Genomic DNA, 26,133 nt, shown 5'->3' on the forward strand with positions numbered 1-26,133 from the left:
TAGAAAGCGTGATGAACGGTATAACTGGGTAGCTGCCTTTAGGTGATAAGAAAGTAATCACTCCATCTTGCCAGCGGTATTCCATTACCTGCCTCATCTCCGATTTGTTGCAAGTACTACTACACCCTTCTTCCTACCCCACTTTATTCCCTAAGCTACCACTTTAAGCTCCACCCTACCTACTACTCTCTCTCTAACATCTACTATAGTTGAAGGAAGGATGAGGTGAACTTAAGAAAGGCCCAGTACCACCTAATTACACAATTATATATCCATGGAGAATTCAAGGTGTCCCTGTGATTTTCTTGATGCATACAACCTTTATTTTAGATTCATGACGTTGAACTCAAAAACCTCGGCTTATCGATCTTTTCTTTCTTTTAACGTTTCTTTTACACGCGAATGAAAGAATAAAACAGAATTTAAAGAAAGAAATGTGTTCATGTGTCATTTATGGGTTTATTTGCGTGCGTATGTGTGTGTGTGTGTGTGTGTAGAATATTTAGAAAATTGCACGAGAATAATTGTCCAACATGTAAGAAAGAAATTATCGAGTTATTACATTGGTAAGATTGTTAGCTTACTTTTTATTCGGATAATCTTTAAAAAAAATATTTGTTTATTGTCATTACTGTTATTAATATCGTTTCTTTCTATTCTATTCGACTAAATCTATTTTGACTAAAATCTTTATAAAAATGTTATTAAATAAAACCTGCAATTTGTAGGAAAAGTAATTTTTTGTTTGTAATAATAAAAATATTAATAGAAACATTTCGTTAACAAAAATTTCAATTTGTCCCCCACTCCACAAGTTTATTTGATCAGAAAAAAATCAATTTTTTTTTAAATTACTATTATTATTATTATTATTATCATTATTATTATTATTATTATTATAATTATCGAAATATATATATAAATATTTGACGTACGACACCGTCTTTTTTTTTTAGATAAAATCACAAATGTGGAAAATATAGTCGATGAAATTTCATCTACGTTTAAGGGTTTACCCATAGGTAGTATAATCCTAAGGAATGAAATGTCGTATAATAAGAGAAGATTTCGGTCGCTATACGAGACCTTAGATTTGTAACTTAGTTGAACTTCGGCCGGTGATACTTGGTGACTAACGAGGGAACTACTCAAGGGATTCCCGGTGACTCCTAGTGTGCGAGATTTCGTCGCTTAAAGTCGAGTGACCTGTTACCAGAAACGTTCAACTTTATCTAAGGCTTTAACATCTTTTTCTTCTTTTTCTTTTTCTTTTCCTTCCTTTTACTTCTTCAATTTTTAATATATTTTTCTCTCTTTTTATTTTTTATTTTATTTTTTTTTCTTTATTTTTCTTAACATACCAAACTTTTTACTTTACATCGAATATGTTTTTTTTTAAAATATTTTTTATACTTTTTGAAATTACTTGTGTTCTCTTTTTTATATATATACAAAATAATAATCATTCTCGAATATAAACATTTATTTATGCGGAAATATACATCCAACGAATTTATTCTGTTCGTTCTATAAAAGTAATGAATTAGACCAGATAGTCGACTAACATTTTGGAATAAATTTGTTTTTTTTATTTTCTTTCGGATTTTGGTATAAACAACGTCAATGAATTCTATCTATTTTTCTCTTTTTCTCTCTCTCTATTTCTATTTTCGAAAAGTCACGATAAATTTCCAATAGAGAAATGGTCGGTTGTATTTTGTGCGTAGAGAAATGCATATATTTGCAAAATAAATTCCTGAAGCGCGTGTAACGAATTCACCACCATCACACTACCATAACCATCACTATCATCATCGTTCGCGTTCATCTATTCATGGAGTGTATGTGTTTGTATATTACGCGCGTAAACGAATGTTATGATTTTCTCGCATGGTTACGCACTAACCCAGATTGAACATTATTAATTTTTTTTTTATTTTTATTTTTTTTCTTGTTGTGTTCTATTTTAATACTTTATTTCGTCGCGTAAACATTTTATCGAATTACAAAATTTTCGAATACGAGATACTCTTCAATATAAAAAAAACCCTCTCCTCCACCATCACAACACTTTTATTGAAAAGTGAGATTGAAATTAGCGAATTTACTTAAATCAATTATCTACGAATACAATATTGTTTGTCAAAATTTGTTTTTATGTTTTTCTTTTAGGACCGGAATTTACTCACATTTTCGTTTAAATTGCGTTATCAGTGTGTGTGATTCGTTTTACACAAGAACAACGTAACAATTATTTAATGCTAAATCAAAACATAGGGGTGAGAATAAAAAAGGGGGTGGAGAGGAGAAATGTCAGAGACAGAAAGAGGAAGTACCTGTATCGATCAGATACGCGTTATCGAAGACTTATCGGTCGAGCTATAATTTTTAATTACGTTCGCGTGTCGACGCGTTGTTACACGCTAACCCAGCTTTATTTCAGTCTAATACTTCGTTAATCCAACACATATACTGAAAAACGTTCCTATCTTACACCTTTTCAATTTTTTCTTACTGATTTTTTTTTCTTTTTTGTAAAACATACCTCCCATAAGTGTATACATATGTACGTATGTTACCCATATACATTGTTATATATTTTGTTTTACGTAATAAATCCTATTCGTTCGTTATACTTTACAAAGGAAAAGAAAAGGAATAGAAACAAATTTTGTTATCGTAAAATGTGTCCCGAACTAAAGTTAAAGAAAATGAAAGGATATAAAATAAAGAAAAAAATAAAAGAAAAAATATTAAAAAATACAAGAAAAAGAGAAATGGATAAAAAGAAAAGTCATCGGTCTGTTCTTGAAGTTTAACTTTCCCATCTCTTATTTCCTTTTCCTTAGCACAATTCGACGAGTTTAGATTTAATTAAAATATGTTCATCTCCGAAGTACGAAACCTCTCTCTCTCTCTCTCTCTCTCTCTCTTGGTCAGAACGAAAGGCTAACAGTTATAGATATTTTAAAAATAATTCAAATATATATATATATATAACTTATACATTATTCACTAACACAATTTTCTTCCTTCCATTCATTAACACAAGGCATATTAAATATGACCGATTTTAAAGTAAAATATGAACAAATATTTAAATTACAATCCCATCATCTATCAAATCAAATCGATAAAAAAAAAAGAAACAAAAATCAAGGATGAACTACATTAATAAAATTATATCGTATAAATTATTATAAATATTATAAAAAAAATGAAAATAATATTTTATATACGAAAAAAATATAAACAAAATAAATTTGTATAAGTTATAATTGATTTAGATTAGAAAAATTTATTATATTCCATAATCTTACGGATGGAACGAAGAACTTAATAAAAAATACAAATAATGATTAAAACGCAAAATTGTAATAAAATCAATTTTTACAAATATCGACTTAAATAATCAAATTTTTCAACGATAAAACCAATAATTTAATATAAATAATAAACAAATAATTTTACTTTGAATATAATCCATAGAATATTAATAAAACCATTTATATATAAATATATAATAATAAATATAATAAAAAAAATATAATCAAAAAATATAATACATATATTTTTAAAAATATATGATTATATATATAATATAATTATATATATTTTATTAAATAATTATATATATGTATATATTATTCGACTATAAGACTGTAACTTACGCATAGTATCGTAGATAGAATAAAAGTAAAAATAAAAAAATAAAAATTAAATTAAAAGATCAATGTAGTTATTTGTCTGATATCGATATTTCGAGAATTGTATGTAGTGAAAGGTAAGATCTCATTGATAAGGGTTGAAACAAAAGTTGGACGATAGGTTCGACAGGATTATAGACTTGTTCGAGATGTCCGAGGCAGAACTAATCACTGGCGTACAATTTGTACGGTCGCGCGAACGATAACTTGCATCACCGTTACTACTACCTACAATTCCCGAGTGTTTCGTCCCTGCGTTCTGCATTTGACGTATTTGTATTTTCGTTAAGGGGTAAGTGGACGACGTGTTCAACCTCTATGGCCTTACAACTTTGTAATTAATGTATTACTATGTGTTAGACTTTGTTTCCGTCTACATATTTGAACGAACGCGTACATATGTATGTGTGTGTGAGTGCGTTTACCTATGAATATGTATACGTCTACCTATGAATATGTGTGCGTGCGTGTGTGTGTACATTTTACGAAAGTTATTAACGTTATTTTTATATTTTCCAGATCTCACATAATTTTTTTCTTTCTTTCTTTCTTTCATTTTTTATTTTCTATTTTTTTTTTTTGTATTTTTACAACAAATGCAATTCTTTTATAAATGAGAATAAATAAAAATTATTTTTTATTACATCGTGGTAGAAAATAAAAAATGGAAAAGAAAAATATTTCACTTACGTTACTAACGCAGTTTTTCATATATTGTTTGACGCGTTTACGAATATTTTTATTATCGATCATTATAAACATACATTTTGTATGCGTCGACGCGTTCTACGTAAAAAGGGGAACAAAAAAAAATGAAGAAGAAAACATATTTTACAATATATGTATATGAAAAAAAAATAAAAAATGAAACAATTTTATTGGCAAACCAAATTCAATTTTCAATAATCCATAGGAATATTTACGAATCGTTTGGAACGAATTGATTCGATAATAATAATGAGAATAATAATAATAATAATAACAATAATAATAATAATAATAAAAAGGGCCATATTTTTCAATTGATACATTTAAAAGTGGGTTAACGTATGAATATCAATTTTATAGGTCGATAAAAAAAATAAAGCATAAAAAAATATATCCTTTAAAAGAAGGATTACATGATTATGTTTACTTATTCCTACACAGGTGTAAACTTGTGTTAATACGTGTAAATACGCATTTATATACACGCATATATTATACGATATAAAAATGACATATTTTCGATTGCAAATAAAATGTCATTTATAAAACTATGCAAATATATAATATATTCGATACGTTCAGTATAAATTGTATTTATAATGATAATAAAATTAAAATAAATGACAGAAAAGAAAAAAAATCATTCGCGTTTCATTCGATCGTATCATTTTTAAATAGCTTTGCTATATATAATGTAAATAAGAAAAAAAAATAAATAAATATATAAACATAAAGATGCATTAATTGACAAGAAAAAAAAATTACACTTGCATTTACCTATAATTTTCGTTTGACTCTCTTTCTCTTCGTATGAATTTGTTAACTCGTTATCATAAACAAATATATACATTTGATATGCATCGACGTATTCGGTAATGAAATACTATTTTACGTTGAAAACAAATTCGTTTGCGAATAAACACAATTTGCAATTTTATAATATATAGAGTTACGTATATTCGAAACGCATCGTGTTTATAATAAAACCAAACGAAAAAAAGAAAAAAAGAGAAAAATAACAAAAAAAATGAAGGAAGTAAAGTATGCGAGAGAAAGAGAGAGGGAGAGAGAGAGAGAGAGAGAGAGAGAAAAAAGGTTGCATATGCGTTACGTGTATTTTCATTAACAAATTTACTCGACACGTCTGAAAATTATCGAGTTTACCTAAACCAAACGAGATATTCGTTTGCGTAATTAACGATTATGTTATTAAAATTTTCAATTCAAAATCTATATATGTGTATGTGTGCGGGTGAATATGCGTGCGTGGTCGATCAACAATTTTCATCTTCTTTTGAAGAACGAAATGAGCGAATGATTTTTCCAATATTATAATAAATCGTATTAGGTAAGCTTATTGGAATGAAAATATTTTCATCTGTCAATAATTTTTTATCAACAACAAAAACTACCACATAATAAAAATAAAATAAATCGAAATAAAAATGATCCTTGAATTTCAATATTTTATTTTAAAATTATAACGTGACCATATATGTGCAAAGTATACTTTTATACAGTTCAAATTGTTTTATAAACAAAACAACAAAACAAACCAATAGGATCAAATTTGATTCTCATACGAAAATTACATTTTACTCGTCATACATTTTTTTCTTTTAATCGACTCTTATCAGATTCTAGAACTTGTATTTCATATCGATAAATGCTGACCCCAAACTGATAAAACAAATTTAAAAAATATTTGGTTTCTTTAACCTAAAAGTAAACAAAAATTAAATCAAACACACTGATATTTCTTACCCCCGTCTTCTTGTCTTCTTTTCAATGAACAAAATCTTTCTTATTTAAATATAAAATAAAAAAAAAATAAAGTAATAAACATTTCCTTTAAAACATATTTTATTAAGATAAAAGATTTGAAATTAAAGATTAAAAGTTTGTTTTATTTATTTGAAACTAAAAAAGGGATGAACTCATGGTATCTAAAACGACCTACTCTAATGTAATGAATTTACTCAGAGACGTGTATGTGTACATGGGTGTATGTGTGTGTAGTAATGAAGAAAATGTTAACTCAAAGGTTGGGAAAGTTAAATCGCAATTTTTCTTCATCCAGCAGGTGGTACTGGTTTCGCGTGCCGTCACGGCCATGTTACGATCGGTGTCATGACGTGGCTGGCATGCCGGGTTATTAGTTGTGCTACCTGTTTTTACAACGTCGATAATTTATCCTCAACGTAGCCTACTACTATGATATTCCGCACTTTTTTTCTTTCTTTTTTTAAAGATTGACCAACGTGAATACATTCACGTAAAAAAAAAGTTCGTCATCGTGAAAAAGACTAACAATAAGGAGGAAATATCCGGTTAACTTATATACATAAAAATTGTAATAGTAAACGATAACCTTGTAAGGTAGTAAATTTTTTGTCATTCACGTGTTATGTAAATTAAACAAAAAAATAAAAAAAATTAACCTAACGATCATGTACAAATTGTGAAATAGAAAATAAAATAATAAAATTGTAATACAAAAAATAAATTATATAAAAAATATATTAATAAAATATATAATAATTTTAATATATATTTAAATATATTTTGTAATATTTATTAAAATTAAATTAAATTAAATTAAATTAAATTAAATTAAATTAAATTAAATTAAAAATATTTTTTAAATTAATTTTTTATAAATATATTAAATATTTATAATATAAATATATTAAATTTAATATTTAATATTAAATATTAAAAGATAATAAAAGAAAAAAATGTACGTTGTTTCGTTAAAGCAAAAAATTCAGATCTGACTGTATCAGCGTTTTTCAAATCATGTCAGTTCCATCTCACTACTATTAACGTCATCCTTTTTTTCTATCTTTTTTTTTCTTTATATGATCTTTACGATGGTTCTCCAGACATATAGCCTAATAAAGTTTGAGAAACACTATATCTGAAAGTGTATCGATGAACGACGAACGGTCTTTCTCATCTTTCTCTGATTGGTGTAGGGGTGGAAAGGTTGGGGAAGGGTAAGTTTGACGATAGAAACGAAGAGGAGAGGTCTTGTAAATTGATTTGATTTCGATCTGATCAAATCTGATTGGACTTACATCGGACGAAATATTTCTTCGATTTTAAAAATCGATATCTAAGTATATACGAATACAATTTTACGTATTTTTCAAAATTTTTGATGTTAGGCATTTAAAAAAAAAAATAATAATCTTCAACGTTTCGTTAAAAAATTATTGAATTTGATGAACAATTAATTTTTTCTCTCTTCAATACTGCAGACGACTACAAAATTTTGTTCACGTATGTAAACACGTGAGAAGATTGAAAATTGTTGAGCTTGTTATAGAGAAAGGAATTTTCTTTCAATCAAATTCAACTATGTACTTCGAAACTTGGAAAAGAATGGTATTAAAAACTTTTTACTTCGACTTGGTATTTTTTAATTAGTGTACAAATTATTCCGAGAATCTAATATTAGAAAAATTTTTCAAATGTTATAGGGGAAATAACACGTTAGTAAAATAACCAAAATGATCGTTTAATAATGTTATTAATAAAAAAAAAAGCAAATATTTACAATTTGTTTGTACATTTAAAAACAATTTCAACGTTGATCATTATAATAATATATATATCTATAGATCTTTTTTTTTTCAAATTTTTGTACATAGAATAAACATCGACACCCTTTTGATAAAAAAAAACAATTTCTGAAATTTTTTATGAATTTTAGTTAAATTAAAACTAAATGCATAAATATGTTTGTTACATGCATTTATTTGATTTGAATCGTTCCTAATGTTAACACGACCTAAATAGAAACGTTCATTCTCTACATGTGCATACATACATACATATACATATATGTACATACATAGGAACATCTTTCTCTCGAATGGGAAGTTCAGTGACTTTGGAACAAGCCAAGGTTGGTGGAAACGACGCTGTCGTAAAGTTGTCGACGCTTTTAACCTGTCACTTAGATTAGGCTTAAGTATACTTAAGTGGACTAAGGGGTTACTGTTAAGACATTTACTTTTTCCTTCAAAATCGATCCTATAATTTGATTTTTTTTGTTTACCCCTTTTTTCTTATCATTTTAATGAATCAATTTTAATGAATTCGATTGATTTTTTTTTCTTTTAATCTATTTTTTGTGTAAACGATGTTCATAGAAAATTATATCGCTTACCTTAGATTCACACTTCTGTTGTTTTTTTATCGTTCGACTCGTAAATCATGAAGGTTCGTAATATCTTCGTAATGTATCACAAATAATTCATTGAGGATCTTTTCCGATATTTCGTACCGATACCATTAACTTCCTGAAAAGATTTAATTTATCAAGTTAATGTGGTATATATACAGTGCTTTTAATATCATAATTTAAAAAAAGAATATAAATAAATATACAGGATGTAGTCTAAAAATCGCAAAACCAGTACGAGAAGTAAAGAAACATAATTTAGAAAGAATATACAAAATTAAATGAAAAAAATCATTTATGAATGGAAGTATATTTTTGATGGTTGAAAATGATTAAATGTAAATTTTTAATACATCCTAGAATTATCCTATTTTTAAATGATTTGACGATTTTTTGGGTCATCTTTGTTCGAAAAATACGAATTATTTGACGAATTATTTTTACGAAATGATTTAATATATTAATAACATATGTCTATCGAATGTAAAATATTTTCTTTATGAAAGTATTCGGTAATGCGAAAAATTTGTTAAATAAACTGAAATGTGAGGTGAATTAATTCAGTAATATTTGCGTTACGCGATTGTAGAAATAAATTAATAGCAAATAATATTGATCGTTGTAGTTTTCGCCTATATAATGAGAATTATTAATAATAATAAATTATAAATAAATAATTCAATAAAATATCATTTATATCGAGAGTACGCAAATATATGTTTACTCTTGTTCTTATTTATTCTTCTTTCTATTTGTTAATCAGTTTCTTTTAAAATTATTCAGATGTATATGTATAATAAAATAAAATAATATATATTTTAAAAGAATAATGTGTACGATACAGAGAATAGACTACCACCGATGTTACATCACGAATGTAACGGATAATACTGGCAAGGTTATACTATCTTTGTGTTCTCTAACGTTATCGTGATGTTTTGTTTACGTGGTCTCGGGAGTTGGAATTTCAAGGAACATGAAAGAAAACACACAACCGAACGTTTCTGTTTACTTACGTAGTAGGTTAAATTACGTACTAGGTTAAATTACGATCCTTGATCTCTTTGTACTAAAATAAGTTTCTTTTTATTCTCAAATTTACGTATTCATTAATTGAACTTTAGCTGATAGGAACATGAAAAATTATTACTTCGTTGCTTATTGATTTTTGACAAATTTATTGACACGTATATTAAGATACGAAATAGAAATAGAAAAAAAATAAAGTAAATAGACAATTTATAAAATAAATTTGAAAAAAGAAATGATATATCTAAATATATATATATATATATATATATATATATATTTTTTTTTTTACTAGTAACAGATAGATAAAAAATGTCTTTTTTTAAAATTAGCATATTTTTAAATTAGATATATCATTTCTTTTTTCAAATTTATTTTATAAATTGTCTATTTACTTTATTTTTTTTCTATTTCTATTTCGTATCTTAATATACGTGTCAATAAATTTAATATATAAAATATTAGAATTAATAAATTTTCTATTTTGTCTATTGAACAAAAAAAACAAAATCCATTTTCAACCAACCGGAATAAATTTGTCGATAAAAATAAATAGCAGAAGACAAAGGAGAAATAAAAACCTAGAGAGAGAGAGTGAAGAAAATATATAACATAAATATGTGTGTACACGTATATCTAAAATATAAAAGAAAAAAGTATAAAGAGAGAGATAGAAAGAGAGAGAAAGTGAGTGACATAAAAAGGGAGGAGAAGGAGGAAGAGTATGAGAAGGTGGGTTGAGGAAGGGGGGAGGTTTAGAAGAAAATTTGAAAACTCAATCTTACGGAAATCTCGAATTTCTCTCGTTTTCCCTGTTCTCAAGGATATCTCCGAAAAGGTAAAATCGGATGGGACTCACTTCCCCCGCCTCCACCCCTACCCTCCTTCTCTCACTCACTTACTTGGTGTTCCGGCGCAATAATTTCCACACAGTTCGACTTGTTTAGAATAACTTTCGAAGTAGAGGAATTTCAGTGAGAAAACCGTTTCTAAGAACCGTTCCCGACGGACTGGAAGCGAACTTTGCCGTGGGAAGAAAGCTTTCGCATTGTGTATGTCAGAGCTGTCGGAAAATTTTCATTTTTTATAATTTTCGACTGGCAACCGAAGCGAATGCAACACCCACGGTTTGAGACTTCGCTACCGGGGGTAGATGGTAGGAACTGGTAAGGGGAGGGGTAGAGGTAGGAGGACAGGGGTTATATGAGGAGGTGGAAAATGGGGTGGGTGTATGTAAAGGTTGGAATAGGTGTATATATATATGTCTGTGGGTTGAGAACGGCGTCCCTCAACTTTCATGCGGTAAAAAGGATTTTCAACTCGTTCCATCGTTCGTACGCTTGGGACCGTCGACAACACAGCCTTTTTCTTTTTCTTCTTTTTCTTCTTTTTCTTCTTCTTCTTCTTCTTCTACATCTTTCTTTTCGAAACACCCCCTACCGATGGTAGCTCTCAATCGGCCGTCTAACTCTTTTTACCCATACCAACCTAAACACCTCGACATTCCTACGTGAAACCACCCCTCTATGTTTCCCCCTATCACTCCCCCGCCCCAACTTGGTGATCCTAGCTTTGGACACTCCAATTCACATTTTCCGTCGTCGTTCCTCAGAGAAATTTAACTTTTTCCACCACGGTCACGGGAATCCTCCTCCTCCTCCTACCCATGCATGCTGAAGAATACTCCCGAGATAAGAGGATCTTTTCGCTGGGATACATATCCTAACTATTTTTTTGTCTTGCTTTGTTTCTTTTCTTTTCTTTTTTTTTTTTTTTTTGACGTCTGCTGTGTTTATAATAATGTGTTGTTGGAATTAGCTTTGACCAAGCTTTGTGATCTGTCAAGTGGATTTTATTCTCACAAGTGTATATTTTGTATGATTAAGTAGAATTTTTTTTTTTTTAACCATTCTTAATTGTTTTTGGTACTTATTTAAAGAAGAATAATGGAATTGAGTATGAAAGAATTTTAAAAAGAAAAATTGATATTACGGTTTTTAATTTTTTTCATTCCTTAAAAATTAGCTCGACGTCGTAATTAGTTCTAATTATAATCACTTGTCTTGTTGATATACAATAAATAAATTAATCTAATTTCTTTTTATTTTTTAAAAAAGACAAACGAATTAGTTATTTTCTAATTTACTGATTTATGTTACAATATGTTCGCATTTTAATAGAATAAGAAAAATTATTAACAATGAAGGATCAAAAATCAAAGAAGTTTCATTCATTCGTTTCCCACTCCTACCTCTTTCACTTTTTATTTCATTTCCTTTTTCTTTTTCGATCGGGAAGTTAACCATCCGTAAATCGTATTATTCGCGGCAACTCGAACGGGATTCAAACGACAATCACGTCCGTTTGATAGGCGAGCAATAAGCGATCAGAAATACGATGCTCGACGTTCAGAAATGTCCGTCAATCAGGCTTATCTTGCATCAGTTACTATGTGTGAGCGTTGATCTCCTACATGTGTACGAATATATATGAAATTGAATGTATGATGCATATGTGTGTGTATATGTGTGCTTGAAGAGAAGGTATCGTTACTCTCTCTCTCTCTCTCTCTCTCTCTCTTTTTCATATTACCAAGAAATAATAGAAAAGGGATAAGAATTATATATGATAGTCAGTTGTCATTTACACGATTTGAAACGTTTGCCATTAGTGAACTACAATCGGAAGGAATAAAATCAATAAGCCATTCTTCCGTGCTATTGAAATTCATTTTGTCTTGAGTTGTCCTACCAAACGGAAATAATCGATTTCAAATGTAATAAAAGATATTATTTATCGATAATCATTGTTTCGCTATTAATATACGTACGTAATTCAAAGTATAAACAAAAGTTGAAATAATTTTTTAAAAATATAAATTAATTGCCTATCAGTCGTATGCATTGTGTTGTTCAATTTTGTGGTTTACGTAAACAGTCGATTTTAAACGCAATAAAAGATATTATTTATCGATAATTCAAAGTATAAAGAAAAGTTGAAATAATTTTTTGAAAAATAAATTAATTGCATATGCGCTGTATCCAATTTATCGATCTAAGCAAATTACGTTTGACAATGAGTTGCGTCAGGTTCAATACAATAGTACATGATGATTTTTAATTTATAAGTTATGTCACAAATAATACTTGAATTCCAATAGAATTAGATATTTTTTTTAAACCCAGTCTGGGGGTATTTTTTTTTAAAGATTTTTCTCCCTGCCGATACAAAAGGGATTGGAATGTTTAATTGGTCTGTTTGACAATTGAAATTGTTAATATCGAAAATTATTATTATCGTTCTGAAACTTCGAAATACTTCGAATATCGTTTGTAAAATCACGAAATGAAAAAGTATTTTTTTTTTTTTTTAATAGAGATTTCACGCAGATGTTAATTAAATGAACCTACGCGTGTGTATGTGTGTGTAGTTAGTTAATATGTGTGCATGTAGTTATGAAAATATCTGCATGCGTATTGGATTATGAAGGATAGGAGAAAAGCATACCACGAAGCTTCTAACTTTCTAGCTTCGATCTTGCACTTCCATCTATTATCTCGCCAGTCGTTTGTTTATACCTAAGTATTGCGATACATCGTCGAAAAGTTGTACTACTACCGAGATCACGGAATTTAATGGATTAACCCATTTACGTTGCTGAGCGAGTTAATACCAGCATGTACATTAATTTTATCGGAAGTTCAAGCTACAGAAATAACACACAAACACACACGTACGCAATAGCAAAAAAAAGGGAGAGAAAAAAAATAGGGATCCTTTAGCGTGTCCTTCGAGCACCCTTTTTTTCTTCCATTGTAATTTTTCACGTCGCAAAATACATACGTCACATAAAATGAAGCTAATTTTAATTTCATTAGACGTATTGTCTTTTAATTATCTAAAAAAAAAGTTCTATAAGAAAAAGAATGAGAAATATTTAGATTTTTTTATTTTAAATAAATTGATAATCATTTCCATTTATTTTTATGAATTTAAATGAATTGTAAAAAATATTGTGTGTATTCAAATAATTAATAAATTATCAGTACATATATGTAAATAGGAATAGTTTTAATTATATTTTGATACAAAGGACATTGAAAATAATATTTTATATACATTATGTATATTTTATTATACATTAACTAATATATTAATGTAATTAATATTTATTTCTAAATACTGATCGTCTATTAAATAATTTTTGTATTTATTGATATAATATTAACCACATGATTTAAATCGTTTACCAATATTTTATTATAAATACTCTTATCATCTATTAAAAAAATTTCTGATAATTATTGATCTAATATTGATCACTTGATTTAAATCATTTACCAATATTTTATTATAAATGTTGATCATAATGTACAAAAAAAAAAAGAAAACAAGTGAAATAAAAAAGAAAAAAAAATATAGAAACCTTTTATAATCAAACAGATAAAATTTGTCGGATTACATGAAACGTGATGTAGTAGGAGAACATCGACTCGTCTCAAGAGAGAAAGGAAGCGAAAGTCGAAGAAGAAGGAAGAAGGATTAAAGTATCCTAGGGCGATGCGACGTGCAATAAATTCGATGTTTAGAGAACGAAGGAAACAGTTCCTGCGCGTTTATCCGACGGCTACGTCGCTTGTGAAATCGTCACGGCGACGTGAGTTAGGCGAGCTTCTTGTTCTCTCTCACTCATTCATTCACTCATTCACACACTCACTTACTCACTCACTTACACCATACATTCATACATTCATACATACAACTTGTTCTTTCTTACTCACTCGTACATATCGTACATACATACATTTATACGTTCACACATATCTTCATAGTTACATACATATATACATATGTACATACGCACATATACATATATATTCATATATATATAAAGAAACATACATAGGATTCCTACCACGTTGCAAATCCCCTCGGCGTGTCTACTTGGTAAATGGAATGCTCGGAAGGATAGATCGAGTGCGTTGTGTCGCTTTCGCATCTACCCCTCACCCAACCCCCTACCCTTCACCCCCACTGTACACTTCTACAATCCTTTGCCAGAAGACCCCTTTACCACCCTTTAATGTCAAATGGAAAAGCTTAAATGTAAACTATGCACGCTTTATAGCCTTTGTTTCAACTTTAACATCACGACACGACTGAGATCATGTATATGCATGTATGCATGCATGCATTCATCTTTGCATGTATTTGCAATCTTGGTGATACTGGGGGGAAGGCGAGTGGGGAATCGGAAGGGTAAAAGTGATTTTTAAATTTTTATTTCCTACCTGTCTTATACGATATTTTACTGTTTTTTGGGTTGTTTTTTTATTTTCTCGTTTTTCTTTTTTCATAAGATGAAAGCATAAGAACAGTATTATTTCTTTTAATTAATCACAAGCTAATTTATCAAGATTTATTTATATTTGTAAAACACAAATGAAAGAAATTAATTATATTTATTAGGTCATTATATTTGTAACGAGCAAAATTATCAATAAAATGTAATAATATTTTGTTACAAAGCATTACATAATAAAATGTCTTCTTTCTCTCTTAAATTGTTTTTTTTATTTCGAGAACATCGAAAGGAAACAAAGAATCGAATAAGAATTTTTTTTCCAATTAGATGAAAACTTGTTTATTAAGATTCATTTTTTTTTATCTTGTGTAAAAAACATATTAATTTATATTTTACTAATACTTATAAAAATATTATTATCAATTATTTTTTTTTTCTAACGCAACATATCCAATTACGAGTCACAACGAGAAAAAGATACAACGAAATAAAAGAATGTTGTTAAGAATTAGTTAAAAAAAAAAAAAAAAAAATGAAGATAAATCGTAGTAGTAAACTTTTGTTAAAAAAAATCCTGAGAAGAATGATTTGATTGTTCTATTTCAGGACCATCGTTTTGGGGCCTGATCAATCCACAATGGTCCCTGTGCAGCAAAGGAAGACGACAAAGTCCCATCAATATCGAACCCGACAAGCTACTTTTTGACCCACACTTGAGACCGGTCCATGTAGATAAGCACAAGGTAATGTATCGTAGAAAAAGTATTTTATGTTTTCTTTTTCACTAGAGTTAAATAAAAATCTAGCAACATCATTAGGGTGTGTGTGTCGTGTCCCTTTTTCTCGATCTATCGGTAAGAGAGACGAATTGATTCCCATACTTTTTTTTTTTTTTTACTTTCTTTCCTTTCTCGCGTTTCTCAAAGTGGTGACTTTAGAAAAAAAGAAAATAATAAAAAAAATACAAAAGGACTGGAAAAGTCTTAGCTTCTAGGTTATCATTCTCTCTCTTTCTCTTTTTATTTTTATCTTTTTGGTTAGTTTTAGATCTCTCCGTCTTACTCACAGTTTCAAGACCGTTTCAAATGAAGATGAAAGAGCCAACGGATGGATGCTCGTTACTCGAAAATTTTCTTTCTCTCTTTTTCTCTCTCTCAGACCATACGTTGAACTAAAAGAAATAAGTTTTTTTTTATTTTGCTTTTTTTCCCAAGTTTATTCGATCAGAGAGAATCCTTCAACGTCGCAAACTTATTTACAACGGCAAGTGAACGTATGACGTAAATTCATCCCTTTCCCACCCCCTTCCTCCTCCCAATACGACTTTTATATATATATGATCGTTAGAAAGAAATTCAATTATAAGGAATAAGATACTGTAAAAGTAAATTAAAAAAAAAGAAAGAAAATTAATAATTATTTATTAAATATTAACGAAGTAATAAGTTCGTCATGAGATAGAATTGATGAAAAAGATGAAAGAAAAATCTGAAAAATACTTGAGTATTTGTGTATGTAAGTAGAACGAAGGAATGAACGAAGGAACGAATGAACGAACGAACGAAAACTGTCGTCCTTGAGCTAACGAAAATTTAAACGAGAGACCGTCTTCGGGTCTTCTAGCTTTTCCAACGAGCTATAACTCGTTTACTTAAACTTTAAATGGCTCAGGCCAAAATTGCCGTACTCCGTGGCTTGATTAAACGATACACAAAATAGCTAAGTTATCCAACATCTAAGGAGAAAGAGAGAAAGAGAGAAAGAGAGAAAGAGAGAAATTGGTTGTTCTTACCATCTTCTTCTATCTTATTAACAAAATATATTCCCTTTTTGAGGATTCTCAATCGATCGATAAACCATTTCTCTCTCCCTCTCTCTCTCTCCCTATTTTTTCTTCTCTTTTTTCTCTTTTTTTCTCTCTCATTTTCTCGCAAGACTACAACTAACTATTCTTTAATTATAAATTTCATTTAAATCCAATTTGTGCATCGCATTTAATTATTCATTCAAATTATTAGCTAATCAATTATATTTAATATCTTTAAAGACGTTTTCTTAATTATCTTTATTTTTTTTCTAATAAGAGAATAAAGTAATATAAATAGAATAAATAATCAAAAAATATATTATACTTAAATGTAATGGTGTCATAAGAATAAATCGGATCTATTAATAAAAATAATTAATAGACGTCAATCTTAACTAAGAAAGTTTTACAAAACTATCAAAACTTTCTTAATCTAATTATAATGCATGTATACGTAATGCAATAGACGTAAATGAAAAGTTTTTTCTGAAAAGAAAGAAAAGAAACTTTACTGGGAATATTCTACTGAAATGATTTACTTACTAGTTAAAGATTTAATTGTTGATTTAAAATAGAATGAAAACACGAAAGAAAATAATAAAACAAACAGAAGAATAGTTACATTTATTTGTTTCTGTATTATTTTCAACATTTTTCGTTCTCGATACTTTGTAAAATAAATAATCGATATTTGTAATAGAGGTACAGTTGAATCAAAGGGGTTGAGGGTTGTACATATTGATACAACATTTGTACACACTTGACTAACTCAATTTACAATATAATTTAAAAATTATTAAAATATTATAATCTAATAAATCTAATTGTAAATTTAGAAAATATTATCAACATATTGATTATCAATGAAAAATTAATTAATTTAAATAATATAAATGGTATCTGTAATATAAATATATTTAATAAAATAAGTTTATTAGAAATCAAGTAATACTCTCAACAAATATATATATTTCAAAACATTAATTATAGTATATATATATTTAAGAAATGAAATTTATTAGAAATCTATTAAATAGCATAGCAACTTTCGATAAAAATGTAACTTTTTTTCAAAAAAAAAAAAAAAAATGTAGAAAAAATGAAATTATATAAAATATTTAAAAAAAATTAGAATGATATTATACTCGTCGACTAGAAAAATATCAGAAATTTCCATCAAAAATGTTCCGTCCTGTATAATACTTTCCGCGAGCGTTCCTTTATCAAAATCACTGCTACGACGTTCGAAGAAGATTAAAGCACCTACGAAGTGGAAGAACAAGATTCACGAACGAGGACACGTCTCCCTCGGCGACGGCACATTTCTTCATCCCCTCCCTCTTTTTACCACCCTATTTCTCTATCTTTCTCTATCTATCTAACTATCTATCTATCTATCTATTTATCTATCTATCTATCTATCTATCTAACTATTTCTCTTTCACAATTTTCTCAATGATTGCAAACTCGATGAGGAAATCGCTTATTCGACGAAATTGTTTCGGTTTTTGGGCCTTACTATTACTATAGTATTTCGCTGACAAAATTCCGTTCCGTTCCGTTTCGTTCCGTTTGACTAGATTACTTTATCAACAGGTCGTTTCAACGTTCAACTCAAATCCACTGTGATCTCGCTGACCAAGCGTTAAATGGTATATATATATAGACATGGTTTTTAAACTACACTCTGGCCCTATTGTAATTATACCAGTCTCTGACTGTAAATTTTTGTTAAATATCTCTTTCTTTCTTTCTCTTTCCCTCTTTTTTATTTTATCGTTTTTGTTTGCTCTTCGTCAAATAATTACGTTAAAGTGCAAATATTTCTAACATAACTGCATACCCGTACAATCGAATGCAACCAAAATGTAAAACATATATTTTAAGTTATTTTTTTTAACGATTATTCTAATTTTTAAATTATTAAATTAACTAAAGAGATGGAATTAAACGAAAAATCATGTTTGTTTGTTTTTCATTAAATAATTCGAAAAAGTGTGCAAATATTTCTAACTTAACTTCACACATCCAAACAATTCGAATACAACGAAAACGTAAAACATATATTATCAAATTTTTAAAGTACCTGATCATTTTCGAAAATGATCATTCTGTTTTGTTTAAAAAAAAGGAAGTAAAACAAAACTCTGTTCGTATTTATCCAATTTTACTCTCGTTTTTATTTTGTTTTTTTTTAATCAAACAATTCGCAACCATGCAAATATTTCTAACCCAACCAAAAATCGTATCGATCAAATACAACGAAAATTTAATTATAAACGTGATTTTTAATAAAAAAAGAAAAGAAAAACATATAAATCATTTAAATTTATTGTACAATAAACAATGTTATAAAAACGATGGTCATGATTTTAAAGCGAATATATTTATCATTTTCCATAAAATAATCACTTCCCTTCTTTGCGAAAAGAAAACTCGAAAACCAAAATAAAAAAATAAAAATTAAAAATTAAAAAAAAACAAGAAAATCCTATTTTTAACAAAAACTTCACTATGCGTAAAACCATAAAATCGTTGATATAATTATAACCCCAGGTTATATATAATACGTGCATGCATACCTGTTACATGTTATAACCATATACGTATAATAAAATGGAAATAAAATGACAATTAATAATTGTAATGAGTAAGAGCGATGATGGAAACGGATGAGATGGAAAAAGGGATAGATAAATGAATGTACAGATATGTATATATACATATATATATAGATAGATATAAGTATTGCGAGAACAAGTTAATGGATTTCAAATCACCAAGGGAGCTTTTTTGTACTCCACGTTTTTCGCGGTTCTCAATGTTAATTCGATAATAATACCATTAATTAAGAGAACACGTCTGTTTAACGGACCGTTTCACAACCCTCTATCTCTCTCTTTCTCTCTTTCATCGTTCAACCAATAGTAATACCAACGAATCTCGTAAAAGCAACGATCTTCCATTGGGTAAACATATATTCGATACCTCTCGTTTTCGTACTGATATCAGACTATGTACACTTAAGGATTCATTGATTACGAATTCAATGAATTTTACCACAAAATCCTTTCGAAGTTATTAAATATATTATTTATACAATGTTCTTAACATTCGCGATAACAAGCACGAGACGATTTTTCAAGTAGATTTTAATTTTTATTCGATGGAAACTAGGAAAATAAAATTTAAGTGAACGTCACAATAATAAACGATAATAAATAATATTAAAAGTGAAACTCGTATTATTAATACTAAAAAATAATTATAACTGATTCATTTATATTATTTAAAATATTTTATATCTCTATATATGTTTATCTTATTAGTGCGTTTATAAAAAATGTAACGAATTTAGAAATAAATATGTTAAATTAATTATCGTATTTAACAAATTTAATTTGAAAATTTTATGTTTTAACAAGTGAATTACTTGACATAATTAATGGAAAGAATAAGTAAAATTTTCTAATAAACGTCTAACGTCAGCCATTCTTCTGACAATGCTTACGTTGCACCATACAAATTCTATGGACACCGTAAGCAATATCGGTTATCGGATTTCATCACTGAAAATTTACTCCGAGAAAGATCCATTCAGATATTAACAAATAAATTACTACAAATTTAATGAATAGAAAGAAAGAAATACTTGCAAGTAGTTACATATTCTATTATCGATTAGTATGATTACAATAGGGATAATGGATCTTCAATAGTTTTTTTTTGAAACCATAAAAAAATGAGATTATGGTCACAATGATCCTAAAACCATTGAAAAATATAAAAACCTGTAATTTGGTTCACAAATTTTCTTACCTAATTTCAAGACGTTCATATCATCGATTATGACTGAGTCAGCCTGTAAACAAATGAGATTTAATTAGATATACAATATTCTAATAAAATATTTAACTAAGTAAGAATTAAAATACTTACACAGAGAACGAACACGTTACGTCTTGTCTTGACGTAGTTTAAAATCAAAATAGTTTATCGCGAATACAAGTCACCTGTCTCCACCTAATCACCTTAGTTGATCGTCGTACAAAAATGTTTTTCAACGTGTACTTCATTAATAACAAATTTCTTAGAATACCTCGTGCGACATAAACACACTTGATGCTTACCTCGTTTGACTTTGACTTTCACGCGTTATGAAATGAGCTTCTAGAAATAAAAAATATAAAATGAATGTATTAAATGATACTTTTGTTATTTTACTTACTTCTCTTTCTTCAACGACTAATAATGCAAAACAAAAGAAAAAACAAAGAAAACACGAAGAAGAAAAAGTAGTGCAACATTGACAATCGAACTGAAAAATTTATCCCTTTCTAAAAAACGAAACAAAAACCAAAAAAAAATTGGATGACACAGAAAAAAGCAAATAAACGAAAAATGAAAATAATTCGAAAGCGTCGTTTTATGGGAGAGAGAGGGGCGGAGGGGGAGGGGCCCGGGGGCTTAATACCACGATGAAAACCGCAGTGACGTCACACCTGTTCCCGCGCTATTTAATCGCGGTTTCAGCGCCGCTTCCAGATCGGCACCATACCGGATTGTAAGTGAGAGAGACAGAGGGAGAAAGTGAGAAAGGAAGAGAGAGATAGAGAGAGAGAAAGAAGATAAAGAAAGATAGGTAAAGATAGGGAAAGATAGGTAAAGATAGAGAAAGATAGTAAAAGAGAGGGAGAGGAACCGACTAAAGCAGCTCGAACCTCGTGAATTTATACGGCATTCAACCCGGTTAAAACTTTGGCACTTAAATTAAACAATAGAACGAACCGCCGGCGCCGCCATTGCCACCACCACTACCACCACCACCAACCACCACCACCATCACCACCATTGCCGCTTTTCGGAAGTCGAACGTATGTCTTCGACTGAGCCCACTCGTGTTTCAACCTCTCTCTTTCCTTTTCCCACCAACACTTCTTCTCCATTTCTCTTTGTACCTTTATCTTTGCATTCACTTCCGTTTTCATCCCTCAAAATATATCTATAGATTCCCTCTCCCTCTGAAATCTTTCTCTCACTCTCTCTTTGCAACACTAAAACATCCCCCTTCCTCTAACGTAGATTCTACATAAGAGAAACGATCAAACTAGACGTGGTGATGATGGTGGTGGTGGTGGTGGTGGTTAGTTCAACATTGACGATGCAGTGATTCTGTTACTGGTTATCCAGACTATTCGAATGTTCTCCCACTTTCCTAATATTCGTTTAAAACCATTCAAAGAAAATCTACCTAATTAATCTTTACTAGGGTTATTCTGCTTTTCATCTGCCAACTATCGACAATGATATTATTTCCATTGTTATTACAGTAATATTCTAAGTGAGTCAATAATCATGGAGAATGTGCAATGGGATCGTTTATTTTCCGTTTGATGAATTATCAAATGTTCTTCGTATATTAGGATTTGGTGATATTATTGTTGTAATACTGTTCCGAAAGTCTTATGTGGATTTTGGTCCCTGGTAAACCTTTCATACAAGATATTAGTATGATGTTCTAATCGTACTGGTTGATTCTCACAGACCATTTGGATGCTTTCAGCAGCAGTAGCTTTCCTAATACTCATTTTCACCTATCAAAGATAACCAACATGGATTAATCTTTACTCAGTTATTCAACATTCTATTTACTAACTATTAATTATGCTATTTAGTCAGTACGTCTCTCTTTCTCTCTCTCGTAGTTTAAATTATTCCTCGGTTGAATAAAATTTTCCGGACTTTTTAAAATATTCTTTTAGATAGTAACATCTCTACGATTCCATTATTGATTTTAGCATAAAACGGACGATTTTTGTAGAACGTAAAATTAAATAGTGTCGAGAGTTACTGGTTTAGAAATACGAAATTCGTATAAACGTAAATACATAACGGTAAACAGAAAACTACCTGTGGTCTCGGTTTATTGGCATAAGACATATAATCGTAATAGCGATCCATGCAACAAAACGATTCGCCTAATCCCTAAGATCCTAATACTCCATTTCTAGGAATATGATGAATCTTCTTAAGGATGAATCATAAAACCAAATAAAGAATATTTTCTTTAGTGATGATGAGACAGTCTGAAAGCGTCAATCGTACTGCTAGAATATTCTAAAATTCTTAAAACTGGCAACATTTTGACATAAGTAACGAAGTTCAATAAATGTTTCCCTTTACGATCACATCATAACCTTTCATCGAAGGACATCACATTTATATTTATACAATGAGTAAAGGGACTCTCATGACCAATGGGACACGTTTCTCCCTTTCCGTAAAGACTTTTTTTTGTGAGAAGAAACCCCATTTCCCTATACATGGGATTCGTAAACGATCTAGCATATATAAGGGAATCATGTTTCTTGTCTCTTCACTACCACGTGCCTGCTGACCAATATTATATTCTGCCAGGGTGAATTACATCCATTATTCATGACAACAGATTTTTGAAAGTTTTTCCTATTACTTATTCATGATTTAAAACTATTTTGACATATGACTAATTAATCTTCAAGATTAATACAGATATTCCTTAAGAACTGTCCACTCATATTCAAGGAGTAAAAGAAAAACATAATATTCTAAATTAAGCGATAATCACGTGCAATTTAAACCGATAGTTTATTTTGTATTTGTTGTATTGTCAAATGTTTTGTGTATAAAGATTTTGATTTCTAATAAATTTTAAAACAAGATCCAACCAATTTAGTGCTTTTTAATTTGTACAGTTGTATTATAAGAAATTATAAAACAGATTTACAAATACAATAATATAATTACAGCTAATTTAGAATTAGTTGGATTTACAAATACAGCTAATCTAAACGATACAAAAATTTCATACAATTGCGAATAATTATTGATTGATTCGAACAATCAATCAATCAGACATATTAGTCTCACAGACAATGAGCTATTTCAATTAGAATACAAGACTCTCAATGAGAATGTTCTTTGAATTACACATCCTGAATGAGACGATTTTGGACAATCAAAGGAATCCAGATAAACCTCGAACTATACTACATTCGCGACGTTAATCAAGGTATTTGAATTCATGTAAATCCAAATACATCGATTGGCACGGTAAGAACGAATATGTTAAGAGGAACGTAAGCGATTTCTACGAGTTACGTTACCAAATTGGTTTATTTATCAAAAACTTGTTAAATATTCCTCATTGATGTTCGAATGGTCATCAAAATTATTTCTCTTCAGCATTCAGAGTGAACAACTTTAAATATGAAGATAATACAAAATAAACATTAATTTGAATCTACGATAAACGATATCAAAATCATTTCTCTTAAACGTTAATTAAGCAAACAGCGGGCAATAAAAAATCTCAAATGATTGTTGATCGTTTTATTATAAGGATAAATTCGTAGTTTCCTTCGTACTTTCTTCATTGGTACATTCTCCTAACAATTGTTTACGAAATAGAATGTCTCATTATGCTAGAACTCATGGCTCCGAGCAATACATTCGTCTGTACTCCAAAGTAATCTCCACGTACGTATAATACCTTAGATGAGTTTCTAGGATATGTTCTACGCGTGCAAGTGATAGAACTGAGAGAAGGTGTGCGAGAAAGTGAGATAGAGAAACAGAGATAGGGTTAAGGATGAAAGGGGGATGGAAGAAATTGTAGAACGAAATGTATACAGACATCGAAGACATATGTTGTATTATACGAGGACAATTTACGGGGTCCAGTAGTTAGACAAGTATAATGGACGCTCGTAAGTGCAATCAATGTTACTAGACGTCGAACGAAGGGCTCCCTTGAGGCTACAGGGGAAACCTACCACTGACGACACGAAAGACGATTCACGATGAACACCTACCTAACTATATACTATCACCATTCCTATCTTTATCTTCTAGATATATATATTTTAGATATTGTTTATCTTGATTTTCATTTCATTTCTAAAACTATACTGAAGGTAATTATTCCGTTTCCTGTTGAATGAACTTTTAGTAAATAGTAAACTCATGGAAGGAGTATATATGTAATAGGGGTAAATGAATGCGTTTGGAAATTTGAAGTATTATTTAAATTAAAAAATTATGTTTATATTATATATGAAGTGATGTACGTTGTGTGTTTGTATGAACAGATTCATAAAATTGAATTGTTATTTAGCTTGTAAAAAGATTTTTAATAATTTTTCATTTTTGTTATCGAGCAATCAGTGCTCTAAACATTTTTATTAAAATGCAAAGATAGGATTAAATTTTTAACAATGTTTTCAAAATATTTTTGTACAGAAATTGATTATAGTCTAACACTTACGTGGATGAATATTGTTTCATTTCAATGTTAGTCATTTTGTTTATTTTAAAATTCTTCAAACATATAATCGTATTACCTTACATTTCCCGTTTGTGATCTAATTTACTTTCACATAAAATAAATGACTGAAATAGTAAAATCAATTTCTCATCTAATAATAAAATCTTGAATCAATTGTTTTTTGGTTCAATTAAATTAATCAAAGCGCGATTTTCTCTCTCTCTTGAAGGTTCATTTTTACTTAAAATAAATAAATGAAATAATAAAATGAGAAATATTTATAAGAACTTTTCGTCGACCGAAATAATTCAAGGATTTCTTTTTAATTTTATATCAAATAGAGAATGTTTTCGTTATCCTTATATTAAATCAATTCGAATATCTAATAAATTTTTCACCATCTGCATTTAGAAAGCATAATAGTTTTAGTTCCCTTTAACACATGGAAACCGTTTCGTCTTCTAACGAATTCAATTAATTAACAGACAATCTCGAACTGAGAATATAGTCGAAAATGGAGAAGACTGGATTTATCCTTTTCTAACTTCACACAAGAAGACACTGTTCTAATTTCTGTTCCTCTAACAAAATATACTTACTTGAAGGTACTTGGGATACTGTGTGTGTGTGCACGTTTATATGTGTACATATCCACGTTTAAGTATGATTTAAATAGGTCATATCTTCCGCGTAATCTTTAAACGGATTTAACATAAGTGAAAATTATTACTTCTCTAGTAGAATATTAATCTAATTAAAATCAATTTATAAAAAATTTTAATTATAGGTTTTCTTTCAATCTTCGAAATTTTGCAAATATTGCAGATGAGAAGTTGATTAAATTATTATTATTATTATCAACGTTCTATAATGTAATTATTTTCACGTAGTTTCGTTAAATTTCTATAAATATAACATTTTTAACTGTATTCGCTTGATTGAATTTTAATAAAATAATAAAAATACAATTCACACAATTTCTTAATCTCGTATTATATTATATTCTTCCAATGACGTTAACAAATTTTATTTGAAATTTCAAAGAAAATACGATGGAATTTTGCAAAAAATGTTCTTACA

The 26,133-nt window shown here is 29.0% G+C and overlaps 1 protein-coding gene and 1 long non-coding RNA gene across 11 annotated transcripts in view; one reads left to right on the forward strand and one right to left on the reverse strand.

Moving 5' to 3' along the window:
• Positions 1-21,842, reverse strand: part of LOC149031076 (uncharacterized) — a 112,956-nt gene extending 91,114 nt beyond the window's left edge. For all 3 annotated transcript variants that reach the window (XR_016178052.1, XR_016178050.1, XR_016178051.1), the window contains exons 1-3: positions 20,688-21,842; positions 20,568-20,610; positions 8,593-8,725 (exon numbers count right to left, since the gene is read on the reverse strand). This is a non-coding gene — a long non-coding RNA (uncharacterized LOC149031076). The remainder of the gene's footprint in view (positions 1-8,592; positions 8,726-20,567; positions 20,611-20,687) is intronic.
• The window catches only part of CARPA (Carbonic anhydrase-related protein A), a 231,849-nt gene that overhangs the window by 147,948 nt on the left and 57,768 nt on the right, over positions 1-26,133 (forward strand). For all 8 annotated transcript variants that reach the window (XM_089176802.1, XM_089176797.1, XM_089176799.1 and 5 more), the window contains one exon: positions 15,548-15,684. In XM_089176802.1, coding sequence (XP_089032928.1) covers positions 15,548-15,684 — 137 coding nt within the window. The remainder of the gene's footprint in view (positions 1-15,547; positions 15,685-26,133) is intronic.

Source organism: Polistes dominula, unplaced genomic scaffold (assembly GCF_049000335.1).
Source record: "Polistes dominula isolate Pdom_NZ unplaced genomic scaffold, Pdom_raw_medaka contig_12, whole genome shotgun sequence".
NCBI lineage: Eukaryota > Metazoa > Arthropoda > Insecta > Hymenoptera > Vespidae > Polistes > Polistes dominula.